The sequence below is a fragment of the Cottoperca gobio genome, chromosome 16, assembly GCF_900634415.1.
Source record: "Cottoperca gobio chromosome 16, fCotGob3.1, whole genome shotgun sequence".
Taxonomy (NCBI): Eukaryota; Metazoa; Chordata; class Actinopteri; order Perciformes; family Bovichtidae; genus Cottoperca; species Cottoperca gobio.
In genome coordinates, this window is record NC_041370.1 from 10708871 (window position 1) to 10733493 (window position 24623).

Sequence of the window (24623 nt, forward strand, 5' to 3'; positions counted from 1 at the left end):
ATTTCAGCCTTTATCCTAGAGAACCTGAATCTTGGCACGCTTATCTGTAGTATCAACTCTACAAATGCCACACATTCTCATGCATTAACACCTTAGAGGTTGCCACCACAATGCCAGTGACACCATAGTAATTCTTTAGAAATAGCCAAACACAGGCTCTATCATTGATTAAGGCAGTGGAAACCAACACCTAAATATATTTTGTACAGTATGAAATACACTGTACAACACAAGCAAAATGTCCAAAATGTCATTACCGATGTAATTCAGCTTAAGAAAAACTGAGATTGTGATGCATCAAAATAAAAGTGGTTTAAAAATAGTCCTATAAATAAATATGTACATGTTGCACTATGTAGCGTGCCTGTACTGTGTTCAACAAATGCACATCTGCAAACTCACTTCAAAGCGATGGAGTATTTGCTGGTTCCTGATTCGCTGTCCCTCACCAGAAAGCTGGCTTCCCTGCAGCGCTGCAGCTGAGCCTCAGCCTGTTGCCGACTCACACTGCCATGGTACCAGCTTGGAGGGGCGAGAGAATGAGGGGGAGGAGGAGACACGGAGAGAGAGAAAAAAAAACAGATCACTGACATATAGCTCAGCGGCATATGGAGATAAGTCAGATGTCAAGATAATGATAGGTGATGATGGTGAGAGAGAGAGAGAGAGAGAGAGAGAGAGAGAGAGAGAGAGAGAGAGGAAGAGACTGCCGGGAGGAACGAAACGCACAGACACCAACCGAGATTTACAGTCTCCATAAATCAGACTGACATATACGTTGCACTGAATGAGTTAACAATGTCAGAGGTGAACTTGAGAGGGCAAAGAGATAAATAAAATAGAGGAAAATAATATATGTGGCTGTGTAGTGTCAAGGGAGGCCTATTAGGACACAAGGTGATGCTGAAAGTGGCCACAGGCTAGAGCCATATATAAACACACAGTGTGTGGCCTTGTAGCATGGAGGAAAAACACACTGTGACACAACATGAGAGGAACACATGCTTACATGCTCTGAGCATGTTCCACACATCATCTGTGATGAGATAAGGACCGAAGGTTTACAGTTCAAATGTGTCTCTCGGGCCTCACCTCGATGGTGTGCCTTATTATGAGTGTGTGCTCATGGGCTGCTGCTGGCATATGCTCTCAGTGATACATTTCTCCTAACAATATCTTATGTGCCAACTATGTAAAATGTCAACCCTGGCCAAGAGGACTGGTAGCCTCTTTTGTATTTGGCATTGTGAGGCACCAGATCAGATGTTAAGGAAATCTGCTTGATTGCTTTACAACTTTTGCTAAGGGAAATTGATTTTAAGTCAAAACTGTGGAGGGCGCTGTTCCTCCTGAGTTTCTCACAGACACAGATGGTAAAAGACATGGAAGAAAGCTTTGTCTTTACTGTCCAAATAAATGCAAGCACAGCAACACAGAGAGCAGACAGGGGGAGAGGAAGTGTTATTTACTCAGCAGAGTTTCTAAGAAATGTGGAGTTAATTTGGATTAGAATAATACACATACATGACATAAAGGTGATCCTCATCTCATTTGTTACATTTCTTCAATCTGCTAATCCTGTTGAAGTATGCAGTAGGTGAGGGGTAGATCAGAAGTCTATCTTAGAAGACTAAAATATAAACAGATTTAGACTATCACATGGGTATGTTTCTATTCACCTGACCTGTGGAAGGAAACCAGGGCAATAGAGGAAACCGGCAGAAACAGTATGCAGTGCCACAGTGGCTCTCTTTTTATTGTTTGAATGTATTTCCCCTCTTTTACTAGCCATTGGGTTGAATTTAATTCTTGTACAATGATGTTATATTTTAATATATAAATATCCTAAGTGTGTTATTGGACACGATGTCAGCCTGGTGTAATAAATGATGTGCACACTTTGGTTTGTCATGTTGGGGTCAAAATGTTGCCTGTTTCACTCCAATAAAGGTTGGAAGCTATAATCCAGTGTGCGAATGCTGTCTTATTTTTCCCCTACCATTGATATTAACATCATATGCAACACTTCCCTCCTCTTTCCTATGCATAAGTAAGTCTTCTCCCTCCTTACCTCTGCTTCTCCAGTGGCAGGCTGGCGTCCACTTTGGCTGCCTCCCCATCCAGCGGGGCACTGAGGGAGGTAGGAGACGGAGGGGAAAGTTTGTTTGGATTAGAAGAGGGTGAGAGGGGTGAGAGTTTGAGGGTGGAGAAAGAGGGAGATGGGGGCGTGAGAGGGGAGAGTTTGAGAATAGGAGAGGAGGGGAAGGAGGGAGAAGAGGAGGAGGATGAAGAAGATGGAACAAGTATTTTATGGTTCCAGTTCTTCTGCCTCAGGGTGTGTTGCTGCTGCTGCTGCTGCTGCTGCTGCTGCTGCTGTTGCTGCTGCTGCTGCTGCGGCTGGCGGGCGGAGGTTGAACCATTCTCTTTAGTGGGAGAACAATCCACTGCCTCGAACTGAGCTGAAGGACGCAGGAAAGACAATATCAACCTTTCATAAAAAAGTTCTATTAAAGCATGCCAGAGCTACCAAAGTAAACACATCTCTGGAAATTGATTCAGCAGGATTGTTTTGTTTCCTCTCTAAAGCAAACACAAAATTGTTGTGGCATTGCTGTACAAATAAAACTCATGGCATCCTTCCTCCACACCCTAAACCCCCACCCTTCCCATCATCCCTCTCTCCCTTTCTCTACCTGACAGTGCTCTAACAATGTCCTCCTTTCTCCACTCCCAGGGCAGTTCGTACTCTCCAGCAGGACGGACATCGGACTCTGGCCGTGTGACAGGGATCCACACTCCCCCACTGTCGCCTTCCAGTCCACCCTCATACGGTGTGTCGTAGATGTTTGGGGGCGTGGGCTTTCCCTCTTCTCCCTTCCCCTCTCTCTTGCCTCGGTCCAGCAGAACACACACTTTCAGGAGGTCTTTGGAGCCGCGTCTACGAACCTCTGCAACACAATGGTTATGTGGTTAGTTGATGGTGTCAGATGAAGGATTTTCACTTTATTCCAACATGACAAAAAGATGATTTAGCCTAAAAACGTCATGAAGAAACGAAGCAGGTGACAGTGTTGGGAGTCCTCAGGGAAGTTGATTTCATGGTTCTTTTTTTTTTAGACTCAGCACTTGGACAATGTGTGTGTGTGTGTTTTCACACAGACGAAGCAGTCATGAGCATGATGTCGTATTACTGAATTTGGTAGATGATCTGCTTTCAGCAAATAGTATTACCTTCTGTTTAAGTTACCATACATCAACCAACCTCAAACTAATTTCATGACATAATATGGCAAAATAAATGCCTAATCTGTTAGTATAATATTCAGCTACATTCACAATGTATTGAGCTCCATTGGATCAACAATGTAATAGTGAACTCTCCCATTCTAGTGTAACCTTTCAGAACCCAAGTTCGCCTTGAAATGATCCACCCAGCTGCCAATTTATTAGGTACACCTACCTAAAACTAATGCCGTCTAATACAAAGGTCCTGCCAACATTCATTATGGTTCAATTGAAGGTTAATTGTTCAGCTTTTGTTGAAACTCAAGAGAGGTGATGATGTAACTTAATGATTCGGAGGCTGTAGTTTGTGGTGCTGTTTGTCTGTCTTCGGTTATACTGAGAGGCGTCTCTAATGATTCACTAGGGCACAATAATGCAACTATTCAACAGCACTAGACAGCATTCAGCACGGCCATAAAATCTCTCTTAAACAGTATAAATAGAAAATCATCAATTCACTAAAATCATTATATCCTTCATGAAGGTCTGTTGTAGGTTATTACAGTATAATGCATACGCTTTGGTTAGGTGTACCGAATAAACTGGCGACTGGAGTGTATTTTACAATGAAAAGATTAGCTTCAAAGCTTTTCTTGTAATCAGGCATCTTTCTGGAAGCGTCCCAGTATCCCTGGGATTGCACGTTTCTGTCCCATATCCTCTATCCAGTGATATTTGGTGTTAAGTGAGATTAAAATACACTTTCTTAAAGCACTAATTTTTTAACTTTCATAAAGTAGACATCATTAAGTTTATCCATCAACTCAAACTATGTTGTATTCCTATTAGAGATTTGTTTTTTTGTTTTTCTTTGTATTTCAGTAATACAGAAACTTATTGCATGGTATCTTCATTAGTTTTAAACAAAGTTTGTTGGCTAATACTTGTGTATATTGGGCCGGCTGCATTAACCCAATCTGCCTGTCGAGTGTGATTTGCTTTCTAAATTAAGTTTAAATGAAGTTAAATTGAAATGACATGTCATTACATTTTAGGGGAATTTCACTTGTTGTGTTTCTTTACTGTCTGACAGGTAGCCTGTGTGTCTGCACTATTGTGTGACCAAACAATGGAGCTACAGGAAGAAAAGGTCAACACAGCTGATGATTGGCTGCCTTACCAGGCCACTTCCTGGCTGCTGGGAAGTGATTGGACAAAACCAGGGGGGACCTGTAGGTTTTGGGAAGGGGTGAGGGGGGGCTTTCGATTCTTTTCACACGTAAGGGACCATAAAGTATTTTGTGCATGTGTGTTTCAATGTGTGTTAGGGGGGCACTGGGTCCAACTTCCTATCAAGAGAATGGGGCAAAGGAAACAGAGGCAGGAGACAGGAAGTTGGAAGAGGAAGCTGCACCCATTGTCCCTGCACAACACTGTTCCTACGGCAACCGCCAGCGGAGAGGGAAGTCAGCAGAGACACTGAGGGTCTGGTTTGACCATAAGTCCCTTTAAATAGGCCATTTAGCAAGAATGTGACAGTGTGAGTGCAGATAATCTAAGCTAAGCTTTCCTTGGCTTGCATATAATTGACATAGCTTATCAAAGATGATATTCAAAGAGTATTAAGAGGTAAATACATTTGTTTATGTTTTCAGCAGACAAACTGCTGAGATAGATGATGAGTCTAAACTCACCTGTGATGATGACCTGGGCATCATAGGGCTCCATGTACCCATCATTCACTCCTGCTCTCTCAGCCTCCCTCTGCCCCTTGGTTTTCTCTGCATCAAAAGGATCTGCATAGTCCTCCAGGATAATCAGCTGAGAGAAGGAAAAGAAAGAAATAACGATGCTGATGGTGCTTTAAGTATTCAGATGTTACATTTACCTGGAGACAACAGACCAGGCAGGGGGAGAGCGATCATATAGTGTGTGTGTGTGTGTGTGTGTGTGTGTGTGTGTGTGTGTGTGTGTGTGTGTGTGTGTGTGTGTGCGTGTGCGTGGTGTCCATGACTTAAAGTGACAAGTAATGGAGGAACAAGCAGAAGGAGTGCAAAGAGGTCCGCACATTGTGTTTGCCTGTTTGATCTGACACAATGTAGTGAACCGGCATTGTATTACTTTGAGCCCGATGGAAACTGAATACAGGGAGTATGAACTGAGGTGGGGAGGGAACACACAAAGAAACGCACTGACCTCAAATCCACAAATGAAATTCGTTTTTTTTTGCACTGTACAGTATATTGAATTTTAATCTACATGCAGCTATAACTGCTTCTTCCTGGTTTTGTTTGATTATAAATAAATAGCAGATGAAATATGAAGATCAAAAGTGGCACATGAAATTTGCATTAGCTGTGTTCCATCTTTAGAAGTTACTCACCGTTGTTTTAATGTCAGGTCTTTCCTTTTCGTTCTCCGGCTGCTTCTGTTCACTTATCCCGTTGAGTTTGGGGGTTTTGTCTTGTTTGTCAACTTTGATCATCCTGCTAATGTAGGCTTGCGCCAAACTAGAAGTCCTGACCTGGCGGTTCTCATCTGATGCCCCAGTCTCGAGTTTGGAGTTCTTGCGACCCTTTCCTTGTATGAGACTATCCCAGACTGTCCCACCAGAACTAGCGTTGTTACGACCCAGTTCTGTCGCGGAATTTTTCCTATTTCTCCCTGCCAATAAACCCCCAACTCCCCCATCTTTGCGCTGATTTCCTTTCAGACTGTCACGAGAAAACGAGGGCTTGGATCGTGTCTGTGGACCAGACTCAGAGGCCGAGCGGACCCTTTCATTTCCGTTCTTCAGGTTGATGGGGAAATCTCTGAACCATTTTGCCATGGCTGTCAAGGTTTTAACACTTCTCACAGATTTTAAACTTAACGCAGATGTTGCCTATACTTTCTTGCATTAGCTGCCCCACTCAAACTAACTTCGAACCGTGCGCAACAGCTCCAACTTTACGCAGAAATGTTTTACGCACGCTTTTGGTTGAAGTATCTGTAGTCCGAAATTACTAGAACCTACTAATCGTCAAATTCAGACTTCGTGGTGTTAAAGTGATTTCTAGTTTCCGAAACTCCCTGACAACTTCTTGTGCGTCTTGGACGTCACTGGCCAGTGGCTCTTGTTGCTATCACCCTGCACCTGCAGTAACAACTATCCCTGCAGTTTGAAAAGTAGCCTCTGCAAAGCGTAAATTCGAAAGAACTCGAAGATTTTCTTTGAACCCAGTAAAGATCCCATTCCCGGAGCGTGAGATGATGCGTCCAGTCTGTCGAAGTGAAGAGATGGAGAGGGAAGTTGTGTGCGCAGACTGTGGGATATCACTGGAGTTTGGGGAGGGGCTGTGTGTACGGGGCGGGATAGGAGTTTTACTGGAATCATTTCAATGGATACACAACTGAAATCTCCAAACTTTATCGGTGGTTGGCCCAATGACAATAGAAGCCTGGCAATAAGCTAAATGTCCCTGTGAAGTTTTTCTTGTGCACTCCATTACAGCCTGAAATCATAGTTTTGCAATTTGCAGACATTTGTAATGAAAGATCACTCACATTTTTTGTCTGTTAGTTTATGCTCTTACTGCTTGTGTTGTAATGAAATAATCTCTCCACAAAAATCAAAATTAATATACATATTGAGTAATTTTTAAATAAGCCATGGTAGATTTGGGTTTTTATTTTATACTAAGATGTTACATAACCTTTATTTAACCAGGAAACGTCACTGAGATTAAAAATCTATTTTGTGTCCTGGCCAAAACAGGCAGAAATACCAACGTATTACAGACAACAGTACATAGGCCACAACATCTGAATCAAACAGAAATTCAATTATATCATGAATTAAATTTCCACACAAGTCATATAAAAGATGCATAATTAAAACAAGCTGAATGGCATCTTAAAGCACCCCAACTACCACTTACCAGAATGAAATATCCCATGAATAACAGTAGTAAGTAACAGTAGGACATTGCATGTAATCTTTCAACTGCAGTTCCATATTATTAGTGTAGTAGCCTAGTGTAGAGCTTTTTGTCAGAGGCCCTGGATGCTGCTGCTGAACCACCAGCTGGTAGATAGTTGCGCCATCTACTGGTAAAGTGGAGAGAAACAAACACATGGAGCACCAATCTGTATTCACCTTCGTCATTCACTGGCCCTGAAAAGTGTTTTTTTACTTGCGTTATACCGATAGTTTTTGTGTTTATGTCATCTAAAGTATGACATAAGGCTTCCGTTTTACAGCCAAAGGGTCATAAAGTGGTCCAGCATAATGAATGACTGGCGTAGAGATTTCACCAATAGCAAACTTAGCCTATATCTATAGTCCCGCCCACTTCAGCTCGCTGGTCCAATCACAGTGCTCCCTCCGAAGAAGCTGGGCGGGACGGTTACATCCCCGACAAAGGTAACAGGTTGCAGTCACCGCATAATGAACTCTTTACTGTGTTAATTTGCGCAGGAGTTGTTTTCCCACCCACTTTTCTGTGTGGACTTTGATATAAAACATTGTAATTATCATCGACATAAGGGGAAGTGAAGTGTCAAAGAGGAGCAGAGGAAAAACTTCATTAAAAAAGGTAACTTTACGCTTGTTGTTGGACTTCACATAGCCAGACAGCTAAACCAGACATACGCGACCTGTCAGACAGTTATGCTTTTTATCGGATGTTTTTTTGTTTGCTACGTGGTGCTTATTTCTTCTTTTAAATTAGTTTTGTGACGTTAATCGTTTCTGACAGTATTGTATCATTGAGGCGTTTCTGTTGGCCAGTTTAACGTTAGCTTAGTAGCTAACGTTAACGTTAGTTTGATGCTTCTCGAGGGATAGGCAGGGGCAAGTGCTCCCAGCTAATGTTGCTTCAGGATAACTTGCCTGCTAATATTATTGGAAATACATGTGAGACGTTTATGTTACGTGTATAAGTGTGCTCAGAGTGACCCCACGTTTCTTCAAGTGAAATGTAAGACCTTTACATATAGTTAAATGCGAAATAAATTCATATTTCAAAGCAGTTTCACTCCAAAACAAATACAGCCCTGCTACCAGGGGGATTTGTCACTGGAAACATTGTGTACTGAGAAACTAGCAACTTTAAGACCTCTGAGATGGTGTTCAAGACACAAGAGGCTACATGTAACCACATTTCAAATCCATTTAGTCCTTGAATCTATGCAGTTTAATAATAAATAGCCTGACATGTATTCTCTGCAACCCCTGAAGGACATCTTTAAAGAGCAGGTGTACAACACAGAGAGGCTCTTCAATATAAAGCTTGAGTCAGATGAAAATGATGATGCATGCAAGAAAGAAAGAAAGAAGTGCAGATTATAGTTCTGAATTGTGGGTCTGAAATTGAATAATTATAGCACTTGCTAAGCCATTGGCCATGCTGACACAGTACCATTTTAAATCAGAATGAACGTGGACAGAAGTTTAACCTGGTAGCAATTCTTAAATCTGGACAGAATGATAAGCATTAGTCTAATGGGACAGGTACAAATAGTATTTACAAATCCTGTAGTTCCCATAAATCAATCTATCTTGCGCACACACATACAGACACACTCTCAGCCTGTGTAAGGGAAAGGGACAGAGAGAAACAAGTGGCTGGAATGTGGGGTAAGGGAGGGGCGTATTTATGTGCTCCTAATATGGTGTCATTTGTGTACTATTTGGTAACACTGAAGTATCCCTTTGTTATGCCAATGAACTTCTTTGTATTTGAAAAGAGGAATAAATGCTGTTTGTTTGAGCGTGAAAGAGGAGCAGTGGCAAGTTTGGAAAGAGATTGACCGCTTGAGAGAGGAAGAGGGCCTGGTTTTATGTCAAGAATGTAATGGAGAGGGAGAGTACCCTGAGGACTGAGTGGCTGCTTGTCCTTAAAGGACACAGAACGCGTGAGCTTCGGTTTTGTCCATTGCTGGTACTTGCACCTTCTTTTTTTATGTTTCTATTTCTAGGTTATTTCTGTGAAATGTAATGGCTTGTAAGAAAAGGAGCAAACTAATGTTTTACAGCTTGTCCATGTTTGCTGTTTTTCCCCCATTGAGATTAATAATCTCTTTTTTTAAGCAGCATAAACACAAAACACAGAGTTGCAGATGGAAAACACAAAAAGAGACACAAAACAAAGGAACCAAAAATCAAGCACAGGAGACTATTTTTTTAAAGAGAAATTCAAACCAAGTACATTAATAGTATGCTGTGAAGTAGTGTTTAAACAAATTAATTGACAACACTTTTCAGTATTTTTTATATATATATATATATATATATATATATATATATATATATATATATATATATATATATATATATACATATACATAACTATACTATACACACACACACACACCTTGAACTTGAGTTTGAAATAAAAACTTTAACTCAGTAAACTAACTAGCTTTTACTGGCCCTTTCAACCTTCTCTCACTCACTCAGTCATGTTCAGGTTGTGATGGATAATAATCAGCTATTGCCAACCTCCAAATTGTTAGTCATTCTACAAACTAAAAACATACTAAATAGTATGTATTGAAAACGTACGATCAGTAGGATGGATGAATTTTAATATTATATTAAACACTGCACATAAAAAAGATGAGACTTAAGCAAACTTCAGTTTTCTCTAGCTACCTATATCAGTGTTAGGCCAGGCTAGAGACGATCACATGCATGAGTCAGCAGAGGCACTTTCATGACTCCACACATTGCTGTAGTTTCATTTGTCTCCCCACCTGCTCTAATCTCCTAGTTTATATTTTCCTTTCCATCTCGGATCTTAACAGGGAAGCAGCTCCAATTCAATTTACTGAGCAGGAATTCAATTTGAGGCAGAGGGCCCGTCAGCGTAACTGCAGGTTGACACGAATGGCAACAGAATCCAAATGCACCAGATTCCCTTTTAGCTGGTCGAGCAGCTTGTTGTTAAAGTCACATCCTATTAATGTTACAAGTGTTTGTTAGAGACCTTTGCTTGAGAGCCTGTAGCCTACTAAAATAATACTGGAGCTGCAACTAACGATGTATTTCATTATCAATAAATGTTCCCATTATTAACTCTTTTATTTATTCTATAAAAAGTCTGAACATTACAAAAAAATCTAAATTACCTGAAGTCCAAGATGATATCTTCGCATAACTTGTTTTGATCGACAGTCCACAGCCCAAAGATAATCACTTTACCATCAAATAAGATTTTTTTTAAAAGCAGCAAAGCTTCGCAATTGAGAAGCAGGCACCTCGAGAATAATCGCCATTTAATTACTAATTGATTAATCAACTATCGTTAAAGGTCACAGTGTTTCTTTCAAATAAAGAAAGCAATAACATTAGGCATGACCAATGTGTTAATCTGACAGCATAGTGATACTGCACATACTGTATAAACAAATGGATTCATGTCATCAGGAAAATGATGTTTATTTTAGAGAGGTGTGTAAAGATATTAGCTTTGGGGAGAAACTACAAGGAAATCTAGTGTATGGGGACAAAAATGTCAGAGTTAAAACCAACTTGTTGTAATCAGATCAACAGTGTGGGAGGGAATGTAAGACCATGGGGATTGTTTTCGACATTCTCATAATTGCTGCCCTCATTTTCTGCCCCACATCAGCTGGACAATAGGATGGGTTCCCCCTCACCCCTGTCCCTATTGAAGCTGGGACTGTGTTCTTCCCCATGACATACAAAAATCTAAATAGATGCAGAATCACAGATGGGAAGAGAGAAAAAATCCTGTTAATGCTTTTACATTTACCCATCTGTAAGTCTGTTTGGCACACATTGACAACAGCAGACATTGCCCTCGTATGGCACGTTCATAACTGCACGACATGCTTGACATTGCTGTGAAGACAGTGGGTTGCAGACTTCATGCTCGACTGCACAAATGTGTTGTGACACGCTGCTTCCTCTGTGGTTCCCAAAGGGTGGGGAAAAAAAGAAATAAAATCGACTAACTGTGCGTGTCTGATGAGAAGGTCTGTCAGCTGTACGATGCTTACGCACAGCAAGCGCACAGATATCGTCAAAGGTCGTTCATGTCGTGTTGCTTGGCTCACTGCCAGCCCAGACATTTCCCATTCCCCTATTCTTGCTAAAAAGTGGATTTTTTTTGTATTCCTTTTCGCTTTCGCAGCAGGGACGTATAAGATTATCTGTCTTGGCTCACTTTGCTGACTGTATCATATTCTTGGCTTCACTTGTTCTGGGTTGCGTCATAATTTTTTCCAAAATCTGTATGGATAAATGAAAATGTGCGAGTAGGCGTTCAATAATGTATGGGTGCATGTGTCCGTTACCTTTTTGATGGTTGCTTATGTAGTCAGTCCTTTTGTGTGTATGGGGGAGGGTTTTGCACAGAAAAAGCTTGACTTTGGATTTTATCACACAAGGCACTGATAAGAGAAGAAAAGCGGAGTGTTGTCTCTCTCTCTCTCTCTCACTCTCACTCACTCACACTTCACCCTCCCGTTCTCTCCCAGCCCACTTTCTGTCTCACCTTGGAAAGCTGTTGAGAGGAAATAAAAGGTGAAGATGTCAGGGAGGGAGTGTTGTAATAGGTTTGATGCGAGTTACCAGTGTAATAGACACGGCAATGTTACCAAACACAAGGTATGATCAGTCAGTCAATGTAATATCAGGAATGTCCAGTTCAGTACTTTATATTACTGACAGTGACAAATAAGTCCGACGGTGACTTATCGCTAAACCTCAACAGAGGTGTGCTCAGTTTAAACAGAATAAATAGTTTTAGAATTACTCGAGGGCTATCAGAGTATTATAAAAAGGGACGTTCAGGGAGTGGTACGGTCCTCACTATCTCTCGAGTCAAGCTGTCAACGCTTTGAAGGGGGAAATAGGTTTACTGGCTGGGAAACTTCCAAAAGTTAGGAAAAGCTTTGTTGGTCCATACAAGGGGAAAGTGATATGTGGGTGTGTGCTTTCAGGTTAATGACTAAGGGAGTGCACTGAGGACAAAGTCCACACAAGCAGTCAAGAGCCAGAAACTGAAGTGTTACTGCCTATAAAAACATCTGTGTATGTGTTTTGTCTTACAAGGTTTGGACATGTCAGTGTTGCGAGTTACTGAGTGTTGAGGTATTCTTTGTTTGATTTCCTAATTTAAGGGAAGAGCTGTTTTATTGTGACCTGGCTTTTGATTGTATTGTAGCTGTTCCCCCCCCCCCCCCCCCCCCCGTGCTTCCCTGAACCTGCTATTGTGAGTATAGCCCGACCGATACTGGATTTGTTAGGCTGAAACTGATATCAATATTTGAGTTTTAAAAAAAATTGATAAATGATATCATCCGGTTGTAACGCATAACATGAATAAGAATCTTGGTACAGATCCCAATTAAATATTTAAAGAAATGTGACCAAGTTGCGAACTAAACGGGACATCTTTCTGTGGAAAATCTGATGACAACAGCAATAAGCTAATATCAGCCGGGTCGTTTTATCAGTCCACCTCGAATTGTGAGCTTTTCAGTCTCAGTCAGTGTACCGACCACCAACAGTCCACATATACCTCAGCCAAATCCTGAACTCACAAAAAAATCTATTTTTGCTGTTTTGGGGTAAATATGACCCGTGCAGAAATGACTTTCTTTGAACTTTAAATTGTGTGTATGTCTCGGAAAAATGTAAGTTGCTTCAGACAAATCTTCTGCCAAATGAGCTTAATGTAATATACAATTTTACATAAATCCAAAGCTAACATTTTATGTATTAAAATGCTAGCCCAAAGCAAATATGTAGCCTGTTGGTTAGTCGGATGCAGAAAAACTATTCTCTTCACTTTGATCTAACCAAATACTTCCTTCCTTCTACTTCTCCTTACCCTGCCCTCTGTGTTACCAGCATGAGCACACAATCTTCAGGTCGGAAGACCCCAGTGGACTACGGTGTCCAGATCCGCTTCATCAATGACCTCCATGACACTGGCGGTGGGCAGCCGGCACCCCAGCCAAAGACCAAGACCCAGGCCACCGCCAAGTACGGTGTGGCGGTCAGGGTGCAGGGTATTGCTGGCCAGCCATATGTGGTACTGAAGGATGGAGAGAAAGGAGACTCGTATGGTGTCCAGCTCAGGACAGATTACCCCTCTGGTTATAGTAGCCTTCCCCGGCGGAGAGAGAAAGCAGAGCCAGGAACACAGGGGGAAGATGTAGGGGAAAGAGGAGGGCAGGGAGGGGCACTACGCCGGGCCCAGTCCCATGGGTCGCTGCTGGACAGGGACGGAGAGAGAGGGGCAGGCAATGAGGATTTTCAGCTGCCTAGGCCACCAGGGGATGGGAAGTCTGGTAGCTATGGGAATCTGGATGGAGGAATTGGAGTAAGGGGAGAGAGAGAGCAGGTTCGACGTGTCGGTGGTACAGAGGGGGAAAGTAATATGTGGGATGGTTCGAACAAAGCACGGCTCAACGGGTCACTGGGGTCAGTGAGAGGCAGTCAGTCTTACCCTGACCCTCCTCAGCAAACAAACCAGAGAGCGACTCCTGTCAACAGACTAATAAACAGGTTTGATGGTAACACTGGAGGCCAACAGAGAGGACTCCCTGCTCAACAACAAGATCCCAGAGCTACATCTCCTCTCGTCACCCCCAGCGCCTACACCTCGCCTCCGTCCTCAACTCACAGCAGCCTGGGACGCAGTCAGGCCGCTGTCACCAAATTTCCAGGACACTCTACTGATCAGTGGACTTCACCAGGGAGATATTCTGCTGCAGAGACGCCGCAGGCCAATCTCACTGAGGGACAAGTAAGAATGAAATATTTAATGGTTTGACTTCACAGCTGATTTTTAGTGAGCTCCAAACACCACATAGCATGCAACATTGCAAGAGTAGTTTTCTGATCTATGTCTCAAGGTGACTCCTGACCTTTTGCTGGACCAGGGTCAGAGTGCAGAGATGAGCAGTGAGGAGGAGCAGTTCATGCAGACTATATACAACATCCTGAGACAAGGGTATGTACCTACATGGTATCCTGGAATATGTTTGTCCATGTTGTCATAACTATGTTAGCATTTCTATACATACATCTATTGCACGTCAGTCCATTCTGGGAGAGGGATCCCTCCTCAGTTTTTTCTTATCAACTGTGAGGGTCTTAAGACAGAGGGTGTCCTATGCTGTCCAGATTTTAAAGCCCCTTGAGGACATGTTTTGGTTTTGTGATATTGGGCTATATAAATACAATTGACTTGACACATAATGTTTTATTTAGATGTCAAAATGCTCTGCTAATAAACTGATAACATTCACATACATTTGGCTATTTTCACCTTCTCTCAGGACCAACGAGAGTGATGTTGTCATCAAGCACAAAGTCAAGGTCATCTTTCAGAAGATCCAGAATCTAAAGGTTTGTCCTTTTTTTCCTGAAAATATCAAATTTGGCGTTGGGTTGTTCCTGCACTGGTTCATATGTCAGGTAAAGAAATAGTACAAGCAAACTGCTTACATGTATGTCCCCTTATATGTTTTTCTTCAGCAGCTCAAAGAAAGACCTCAGGAAGAGTGGATGAGAGAAAAGCGGGAGCTTGAAAGAAAGATGGCTGAACTACAAACTGCCCTGCAGGCGGAAAGAAGGGTAAGCATAGTGGGGAATAGAGATTCTTAAAATATTGATAACTGTTCCAATACTTAGGAGGTTACTATTAGTGCTGAAATGTATTTCTATCCTTTTCTTTAGTGGATAAGACACCATTTAACATTTACACTGAGGACATGAAGGGAATGTGTACTAGAGTTTTGGGTTGTTACTGTAGTTTCATTGACTTGGATGATTCACCAAACCTCCATAAATTCCCTTGGCTGACTGGAACTGCCACCAGAGGATGTTAACATTCAGAGAGTAACCTGCCACTTTAAATCAGATCGAATTACATGGTGCACATCCAATCACAAACACCAACGCCAACACCAACTATCAAGTGAAGGGAATAACTGTTGGTTGAGAGTAGGAAACTGTCCTCAGAGTTTTTATGTCTTAAACGAATCTTACCAGGACGGCTGGGAGTTCCTTGGAGTGTGCTTGAGATTAATCCTCGCAATAATCCTTAAAGCCCTTCAGGCCTGGTCAAAGGTGCACACACAATAATCTAACTTCAATAATGACTCATTATATGCTGGTTTAGGGAAGGTGGGCAGGTCTTAACCTCTAATAGCTTCTAAGAACTTAATCCCTTATGCATATTGATCGGTGGGCCAATGCAAGCTCGCTTTAACATTTCCTTAAAGCACAATGCCACCAGAGCTGCCTGATGTCTTACGTTTCACTGCTTTCATTTATTCATCGTGTCTGCTTGTGCGTAGGACTCTGTCTGCAATTCTGATCCTGCTCTGAAAGCTGAGCTGGAGTCCTGTCTGGATGAAAATCTGCAGCTCCGGGAAATGCTGGACCGGAAGAAGAAAGAATTAAATGAAACCCAATCAGAGTGAGGACAGGACCCCACACACACACACACAGGACCACACACACACACGAAGGTCCATGGTACTATTGTATGCATGTCTTGGTGGTCAGGACTGAGAGGGGGTTCATGAATCAAGCAGCCACTGTAACTTATTCACAAGACAAACAAGTATGCCATAGTTGTTTTGAATTCAAAGAATCATTGAGCAGTGTGTATGTCCTCTTTTCCTCTCAGGCTGACTCAGCTGCGTATGGACAGGGAGAACGCAGAGGCACGGGTCAGGGACATGGAGGACCAGCTGGCTGAGTTTCAGGATGAACTGAGAAGAGATAACGGAAACAAGACGGTATCATAGAAACATACTTGCACAAATAAACCCACACAGATATACAGGGAGAAACTATCTCGCCATACTATTGGATTTTAAACTAAGACTCAAATCCAGACTGCATTGCTCCTCAAGACTGCATTTCTATCATGTAGCATCATATTGACAGGCTTATGAATTGAAAAAGCCTTTGCAGCTAAAAGCAAGATTAACTTCCTGTTAGGAAAAAGCTGTATACGGTTTGTGTAAACATATGAGCAATACTGTACATACGATGTGCAGAGAGATCAAGAGCATCGAGTCAACACTGTATTCCCTGCGTCTGTAGGATCTGATGTCTTGTCAGACACAGCTGATGGAGGTGTGTCAGCTGAAACAGAAGCTGGAAGACGGGCTAAGACAGAGAGAGAGGGAGCTCACAGCGCTCAAAGGAGCGCTGAAGGAAGAGGTGGCCACACATGACAAAGAGATCGAGGTGCTCAGAGAGCAGTACAGCGCCGACATGGAGAAGCTCCGCAGCAGCATGGAGCAGGTGTCTCAGGTGTGTACACAAACACAGTAGCCAGCTCGTGCCAATAAGCTGTTTTTGCACATAGAAATGTAGTTCACATTAAATCATTGTCTTGTATTGTGAGGAAAGCCTGAGGAAAAGAACACAGGAGGTTCTGCAGAGGAGACGCTGCATGCACTGGTGCATTGTGCGTGCTCAGCGTAGGTGCAATAATATAGCAGCAAGTAACTCCATTTTAAACTTGATCTCGTCAGTCAAAACAATGCAGAGTGTTCTATCTATATATATATATATGTACTGTATTCATACGTGGTTGTGAACAAACATGCCCTCAATTCTTCTGTCTCCTATTTTAGTCTCACGCAGGCATCGAGGCAGAGCGGTTGCGTGTCAATGCGTCTGTTCGCTCCCTACAGCAGCAGTTGGAGGACTGTAGAGATGAGAGCAGCCACTGGATGGAGCAGTTTCACGCCAGCAGAGACGAACTTCGAACAACCAAACAAGAGTGAGTTTATTCTAATCTGTGTATTCATTATTGTTTACTTGGATTTGGGCTTTCCAATGCCTACTTTGACATGGATTTAGTCACCGTCTTGTCATGGTTTCTCTTTGCACCTGCTGTACTACTAATGTGTGTCCATCTCTTCTCTTTCGTTCTACCTGGTCAATGTTTCTCCCCCCCCCCTCTCTGTCAGAGAGCCACCCAGCAGCCCTGAAACACCGTGAGAGTCACTAATTGAACAGCTTTTGTGTTTTAGATGTGCAGACCTGTAGAGGTGGCTAGCTGTGCTAACAACTGTCTGACTGTAGTCCCAAGGCCATCCACACCTACAGCCCTAATTTATGACTGTCAACACTGTCTACATGATCCAAATTTAAATATGTACCATAAACCTTCAAGTACCATGGGTCTTAATGGGAAGATGTACCTTATTTAGGGCTGGACACCAGTCACAATCTGGACAGTTTTATATTTGGCTGTTTATGTCTTTTATTGTGTCCATTGAGAACTATCGGGGTGGTGTGGATGATCTTACATTTCTGTGTTTAGCAACAAACAAAAAGTGTAATCTAGACTTGTTTTCTGTGAATGTGTCTAACTGTTGTGATAACAGAGAATGCTGATTTGTTTGCTGTTGTTTGACGATTGTCTTATTTGCTTGTTGAGTTCGTCAAAGTAAATTTTAAACTCACCATGAATCGCCAATACATTCCTACTGACGCGGATCAGATAATCAAGCAGTCATTTGTTTGGATCAACTGTATTTGATTTATATTTCTTTTTAGACTCCTGCAAACGCGTCTGGAAAAAGAGGAGTTTGAGGAGGAACTAAAGGAGCTCCAGGATAAAGTGAGCAGCATGAAACAACAGAGACCGGACCCGGTCCACACTCAGACGCTCAACCAGGTGAACTTTAAACTCAGCCCCTCGTGATCTCTGACGCCTGATCTGTTAAACAGTTTAACCATCAAATTGTCCATATTTCTGTTCAGGAACTTCAGCGATACAATGCTGATCTACAGAAGGCCAGGTCTGAAGTGGAGAAGCACAGGACGGAGTTTGACAAGAAGGTCATGGAGGTCATCTCAATAAAGAAATCTCACCAGGGCCAGGAGGCAGAACTGAAGTATGAGATTGACAGACTCAAGGACCAATTACAGAAGGCCAGAGTGGATATTTCCAAGACGCAGGAGAAGAACAAACGGGTCAGTTAAATCGTAGCAAGGTTCTAACAATATGATTGTAACAAATGACCTGGCTAGCACAACAGGTGGTAATGTGTATGTGGTAGTTTTGAGGATGATAAGATTTGCATTTTAAACGTCTTAATTGGTTAGAGATACTCTATTTTCATTCCCATGTCTTCACTGCATATAGCTCCCAGACCCAACAATCATCTCAGATCTGGAGCAGAAGCTTGGTGAGACACGTGGGGAAGCGAGCCAGCTCAAAGAGAAGCTCTCATCAGCTGAGGAGGAAGTGGAGGCCAGTAAAACCCGTCTCAATAGAGCTCAGATGGAAGTTAAATCGCTCCAAGATGCCCAGCAGGAGCAGGAAGAGGCCAACACGCGTCTCAAAGATAAACTCTCACGGTTGGAGGTATGTCGCATGCTCTGTCATAGACCATCAGTGGAATGGAGACTCTAAAATCAGCAGAGATATGAAAGCATAACATGTGGTTTCCACAGGCTCAGCTGCAGAACAACGCCACAGAAAGCTCCGAGGCAGAGCTCTCCCTCCACACTGAGGTGAGAGGGTTGAGATCTGAGCTGGATGAGAACAAGAGAAAAGCTTCCAGACTAAGCCAGGAGCACCGAGAACTCATCCTGCGTGTGGAGGATACTGAGAAAGACAAGGAGACACTGAAACAGACCTTCAACCAGCTGGAAGAGACCAAACGACAGCAGGAAAGAGCTCTGGAGAAACTCAACAAAGAGGTAAGAAGGAAGTGAAAGCTTCTGCAGCACGTAGCATCCAACTTTCGAGGATTCACAGAACAAAGAATTCACCCTCTTCGTTTCACCGATCTCCCGTCAGTATGAGTCTCTGACGGTGTCCTCAAGAGAGGAGGCGCAGACTCTCAGGGTTCAGCTGGAGGAGCAGAAAGAGAGGGCACGCAAGGAAATGCAGGAGGTGCAACGTCATGGAAAAGATGCTCAGAGTGAACTGGAAAGAAGTCATCTAAATCTGAGGAGACTGGAGGAAGAGGTTTGTGTTGTGTACATGCTCACTCGCTCGGCATGGTTGTTGTTTTTTTATTATGAATGCCTGCTTTAAATGTTTCCAAAAGTTTTGACACATAATATTCATGGTGCACACTTCACTGGTTGTAGTCCTGTGTCTGTGTGATGCAAAACCATAAATATTTATTTCATGATGGTAATTCAGTCTGGCATTACTGTTTCTAATATTATGATGCATCGAACTAGATGCCACGACAGAAGAAGGAGCTTCTACTTGCATGCGAGGAGAGAGACAACCACCAGCTGGATAAAGAGCTTCTGACCAACAGGCTGCGTCACCTCGAGGGAGAGATGGAGGCCAACAAAAACGGCAACAATGAGAAAACCCGGGAGATTCGCATCCTGGAAGTAAGATGTGCATCAGCTCACCTCCCATGGTTTGGCAGAGTAAACCATGACAACAGGGCTCTCTGCTATTAATAGTTCTGCTCTGCATACAATGTCTTTGCATATTTCTTACTTCTATTTGTAAATCAAACAAATATGGTTCATGGATAAGCATGTACACTTGTTTAATGTACATCCACATTATTAGTACAACGGATCAAGCGTACAAATGTACACACTTGGCACCGTCAAATCAACCCTAACCCTCACTGGGGCTAATCCAGTGCACACCGTCTCCTTTCTGAGTATCTAACGTAGTTGATCTCGTCTCCGTCAGGACAAGCTGAAGCGCGTAGAGTTGGAGCTGGAGGAGGAGAGAAGCAGCGCGGAGATGCTGACGGACCGAGTGGCCAGGAGCAGAGACCAAATCGACCAGCTCCGCTCTGAGCTAATGCAGGAGAGATCCTCCAAACAGGACCTGGAGCTGGACAAGAACGCCATGGAGAGACATGTATGTGACACGTACACGACATCTGTGTTTTACTGACGTTTGTGATCATCAGTATCTGAAGTCTTCAGTCTGCCAAAACGTACCCACCTGTTGACCTGCTGTTTGTCCACCCCTGCAGCTGAAAGAGCTGAGGAGTCGTGTGGCCGACATGGAGGGCCAATCTCGCTCCTCAGCAGGAGTCTTGCAACTGGAAAACAAGATCCAGGAGCTGGAAGAACACCTACGCAGTGAGGAAAGGTACAGAGCAACACACAGAAAACACGATGCAGTCAGTAGATCTTCATTCTGATCACATTATGTTTCTCAGGCTGAATATCTCAAAGGTTTTTGAATAGATTCCCTTAAAGTGGTCGATGGATACAGTTTGGATGAGAAATAGTTGATTTATATGTTGGACATGATTCCAGTTTAGGGTTTCTAGTTGTAACTAAGTACATTTACTCAAGTACTTAAGTACAACTTTGCATTACTTCAGTTTTATGCTACCTCCTATTACACTGCAGTTTGAAAGACACTATTGTACTTTTACTCCACTACATTATTTACTTTGCAGATTCAGAATATTAATACCATTATTATGGATTAAGCTACCCGGCAGTGTATAAAAGATTATTATTATTATTATTCTGGGTACTATTACTTTGGTACTTTAAGTATATTTTGATGCTAATACTATAATAACCTTTTTTTACACTGTAATATTGCACTGTAATTATCTGACTACTTCTTCCTGTTAACTTTAACTATGAAAGACAGTTAACTCCTTATCTCAATGTCCGAGTTGTAGAAGTCATTTTTGGCCTGTAGCATCAGGTGCAGGTCTTGTTTGACCCTTTTTGAATTTATTTAGGGTTTCTGCCAACAAACCAGAGAGTTTATTCAGAAAGCATGCTCTCACATATTTACTGTTTCACATTAATTCAGTTATGCATGCACACACCTGAGAGTCCAGTAAAACCAGAACTTTGCTTCAGAGCATCTTTCTGAAAGCGATGAGGAGCAAATGTCTTGCTTGAGGGCTTTTTGGCAGTAGTGGCGATAGTGAGAGTGTTAGTCATCAACAGGCTCACATGTCGTATGCTTTGTTCTTCTCGTGTGTATGGGTAAAGGGAGAAGAACTCTGTGATAGCGTCTCAACGACGTCTGGAGAGGAAATTAAAAGATCTCAACATGACGCTGGATGAGGAGAAACAAACGCACACTGAACAGAGAGACCAGGTAAACAATCCCCTCCTGCTGTGTGTCAGTCTTTGAATCTACTCTCTCACACACAGTAAAACTACACTTGTAACTTATTCTGTGTCGCAGCTCGCTCTGAGAGTGAAAGCCCTAAAGAGGCAGGTGGACGAAGGAGAGACGGAGCTGGAAAGGCTAGATGGAATGAGGCGAAAGGCCCAGAGAGAAATGGAGGAACAGATGGAGCTCAAAGAAGCCTTGCAGGCCAGAGTCTCAGTGCTGGAAACTGAGCTCAAGTAAGCGTTTCCTTTTTCTTTGTATCCAATTTTGTCTCTCATCCAATTTGTTGCTCACTGTGCGCTTATGCAAGACACTTCCTGGCAGCCAGATTATCACAGCTACGTGTGTGAGGGAGTGAGAGAGACAGACGCCATCGCCTCCTTCTTATATCACAGGATAAATAAAACGGCATGTAAATGACATTTTTTTACTAGCAAACCCAGATTCCTTGTCTATTACAGACACCTGGTATAGAGACACACAGCCTCCCTGAGGTGCAGTATTTCTCTCTCTGTCTCTCTGTCTCTGTCTCTGTCTGTGTGTGTGTGTGTGTGTGTGTGTGTATATAATATAACCCACGTGTGAAAAGGCATTTCATTCAATTAAAAAGGTCCATTATTCGTGTACCGGGGGAAATCAATTTTCAGAAACGCTCCCACGAGTAACAAGGAGATGCATGTTGTTCCCTTGTCTTGCCAGGAGAGGGAGCACTATGATCACCTGGAAGCACTAACATTTGTGAATAAAGCAACTGATCAAATAAAGTGTGCTCCAACAGTTAATGATGACTTTGATCATATTAATGATTGTTATGTGTCTCAGGAGAAAAGCCCAGGCAGCAATGCGCCCAACTTTGGATTCATCAGCCCTCAGTTCAGATGACGACGACGACAGCCTGTACGATCCGTCCACCATCACCTCCATCCTCACTGAGAGCAACCTCCAGACCAGCTCCTGTTAAAACAGCACTTAGGGACGGGGTGAGGGAGGGACCACGTACCACTGTTAAGGGAAAAAGAAGTGGAGGTTAGCTGCTTTGTAGGCTGGGAGTAAAGCCAGAAGGCAGAATGGTATGCACTACAGACAATGGGGGAGGGCTGCAAAGACCTGGGACTTAATTGACATTGTGGGGGGAAATCTTTTCCACACCATTGTGAGTGGAAGGAAACAAACATCCTCCGCATTTCAGGGTATTTCCTTCAGTCTACAATGTACACGAAGTACTCCACGGTACAGTTGGAAGGACTCCCAACATGCAAAAGAATTAAAAATACCTCTTGCATTTTTTTTTTTTTTTTATACAAATTCAGTATGTCAAACCATTTCAGGGTTGAGATTCTGGGTCAAGCACTTATGGTATCCAAGTCTACCTTTGACTGAACAATAAAAAAGTACTCTGTGTGGACAGTTTAGCTGTTGGCTCTGGAGCACAGCCGTCAGCTGACTGCCTCACACGTTCTGCACCCCGTCACACACATTGGGTAGAACTTCTGACAATATGGTCCAAACGCTGACATTGAGTGCATTCATGATTGAGAAACCATAAGCAATATAACGCATAATTACTCTCACGCTGGTTTTCTGAAAGTTGATTTTCCTAATTGTAATGGTTTAAGTACTGCAAATGATTAGTACTGAATGAAATCTGGAGTGAGTTTGTGTAAAACAAAATATCACTTCTTCGTTTATTCCACTAATCCACACTTTAAATACTATAAATGTGATAGAAGCCTGTTGTTGGTGTAAAGGTTTCCATTAGTTTTGTCTGTATTCACTGTATCTGAAGCAGCTTCCTGGTCGAGGTGCAACAGATTTTTGGTTTTGTGATTTATAACTTTGAGGACAGATGGGTCCTTTGTCTGAATATCACATACTTATCTGTAGTGCAAGATAATGGCCAAAATATCTTAGTGTCCGATTAAAAACTTTACAAATGTATTGTAGAAGCTGCACAATATCTATGCATTCCCTTTATAGCAAGTCACTGAAATATATGCTCATCATTTCATTATGATGCCTTAAAATTGTTAAAAGATAATTTTGTATGTAATTGTTTATCTGAATGATTTTTGTAAAATGTTTGTATTTAACATTTGTAGATTTAATTTTTTTGAGTCCTGAGTTGATTTTTGTAAACAGTTTGAACAATCAGTCGCAGAGATAATAACTGTATTACATGTTTCTCCGTATCTTTTCAGTGAAACTGGAAAATGGTACTTAATATGATTTGTTAGACTGTCGAGTATAAAGCTGTTTAATTTGAAAATGCTGGTATATACTCAACAAATTCCCAATGTGTAATTCACAAAATAGAGAATCTTTCTATTGCGTATTAATTTAGTAACAATAAAAATGAAACCATTCAAGTTAAATATGTTTATTGTCCTGTCGTAATTCCAGAATGGTATTCAGCCATTTCAGATGTACAATTTCCTCATAGTTTCTGCTTTGACGTTTCCTTTTAACAGAAGGAGCCAGATATTACTATTCGGACCACTAAAGTGAAAGATTACAGTGAACCTTGCTCCCCCTGCCAGTACGTTCTTAGGAAGCTCAGTTGGCTTCATTGGAAGAGATCACTGTCGGAGGAAGTCAACAGATCATTTACCCAGATAAAAGTTGATACTTCTAGATTTATCTAAGAATGCCATTCAACTTAAAACACTGATGGTATGTCAGTGTTGTGTTTACAACTTGTTTCTGCTGCCACTTTTTTGGGAGCAATATTTGAAAAGAAAACTGTTTAATACTATAATTTATTTGTAGCCTTGGGGGAAAGACGCTTACGCAATAACCAATAGCAGCTCTATTCAAAGTGAAATGTAGAACATGTGACATATGAACAATCTGTTTATATATATATATATATATATATAATATCATATATATATATATATATATATATGTTATATATATATATAATATATTATAATTATATATCTATAAATATATAATATATAATAATATTATATTATATCTTATATATTATATATATATTTATATATATATTTTTATATATATATATATATTATATATATATATATATATAATATATCTACGATATCATAAATATATATATTCTATTAATATCTTTTTAAACCTTCTATATACTATAATTTTTTATATATATATATATATATATATTTCAATATATATCTCTCTATATCAAATAACATCTCTATATATCTATCTCTCTATATACTCTCTCTCTATATATTATAAATATGTATTGTCTATATCTATATAATATACTTATGTATTATCTTATCCTCTCCTATACTTCTTTTTCCACTCTTTCTTACATCCTCTCTATAT

The 24623-nt window shown here is 41.6% G+C and overlaps 2 protein-coding genes across 6 annotated transcripts in view; one reads left to right on the forward strand and one right to left on the reverse strand.

The window, feature by feature from the left end:
- The window catches only part of she (Src homology 2 domain containing E), a 7920-nt gene extending 1422 nt beyond the window's left edge, over window positions 1-6498 (reverse strand). The window contains exons 1-5 of the mRNA XM_029452331.1: window positions 5609-6498; window positions 4920-5046; window positions 2694-2948; window positions 2072-2459; window positions 403-522 (exon numbers count right to left, since the gene is read on the reverse strand). Coding sequence (XP_029308191.1) covers window positions 403-522; window positions 2072-2459; window positions 2694-2948; window positions 4920-5046; window positions 5609-6055 — 1337 coding nt within the window. The 5' untranslated portion in view covers window positions 6056-6498. The remainder of the gene's footprint in view (window positions 1-402; window positions 523-2071; window positions 2460-2693; window positions 2949-4919; window positions 5047-5608) is intronic.
- Window positions 6499-7634: 1136 nt separating this feature from the next.
- Window positions 7635-23684, forward strand: cgna (cingulin a). Of its 5 annotated transcripts, none has more exons than XM_029452223.1 (21): window positions 7635-7802; window positions 13091-13991; window positions 14101-14198; window positions 14527-14596; window positions 14726-14824; window positions 15550-15671; window positions 15885-15996; window positions 16307-16519; window positions 16846-16994; window positions 17185-17211; window positions 17777-17897; window positions 17984-18196; window positions 18369-18590; window positions 18680-18928; window positions 19029-19199; window positions 19421-19582; window positions 19899-20072; window positions 20191-20309; window positions 21182-21290; window positions 21381-21544; window positions 22131-23684. In XM_029452223.1, exons 2-21 carry the CDS (start codon window positions 13092-13094, stop codon window positions 22267-22269), a joined length of 3633 nt encoding a protein of 1210 aa, XP_029308083.1. In that variant the 5' UTR covers window positions 7635-7802; window position 13091; the 3' UTR covers window positions 22270-23684. The 5 variants fall into 5 exon arrangements, with proteins under 5 accessions (XP_029308083.1, XP_029308084.1, XP_029308086.1 ...); XM_029452224.1 differs by having other exon boundaries at window positions 14729-14824; XM_029452226.1 differs by having other exon boundaries at window positions 14128-14198.
- The last annotated feature ends 939 nt before the right edge of the window (window positions 23685-24623 follow it).

Excerpts from the sequence above, each read along its gene's own strand:
- cgna (XM_029452223.1), top strand. The coding sequence starts at position 13,092 with ATGAGCACACAATCTTCAGGTCGGAAGACCCCAGTGGACTACGGTGTC. Across the intron at positions 13,992-14,100 it reads CCAATCTCACTGAGGGACAA|GTGACTCCTGACCTTTTGCT; the intron begins GTAAGAATGAAA and ends CTATGTCTCAAG. Across the intron at positions 19,200-19,420 it reads TGAGGAGACTGGAGGAAGAG|ATGCCACGACAGAAGAAGGA; the intron begins GTTTGTGTTGTG and ends GCATCGAACTAG.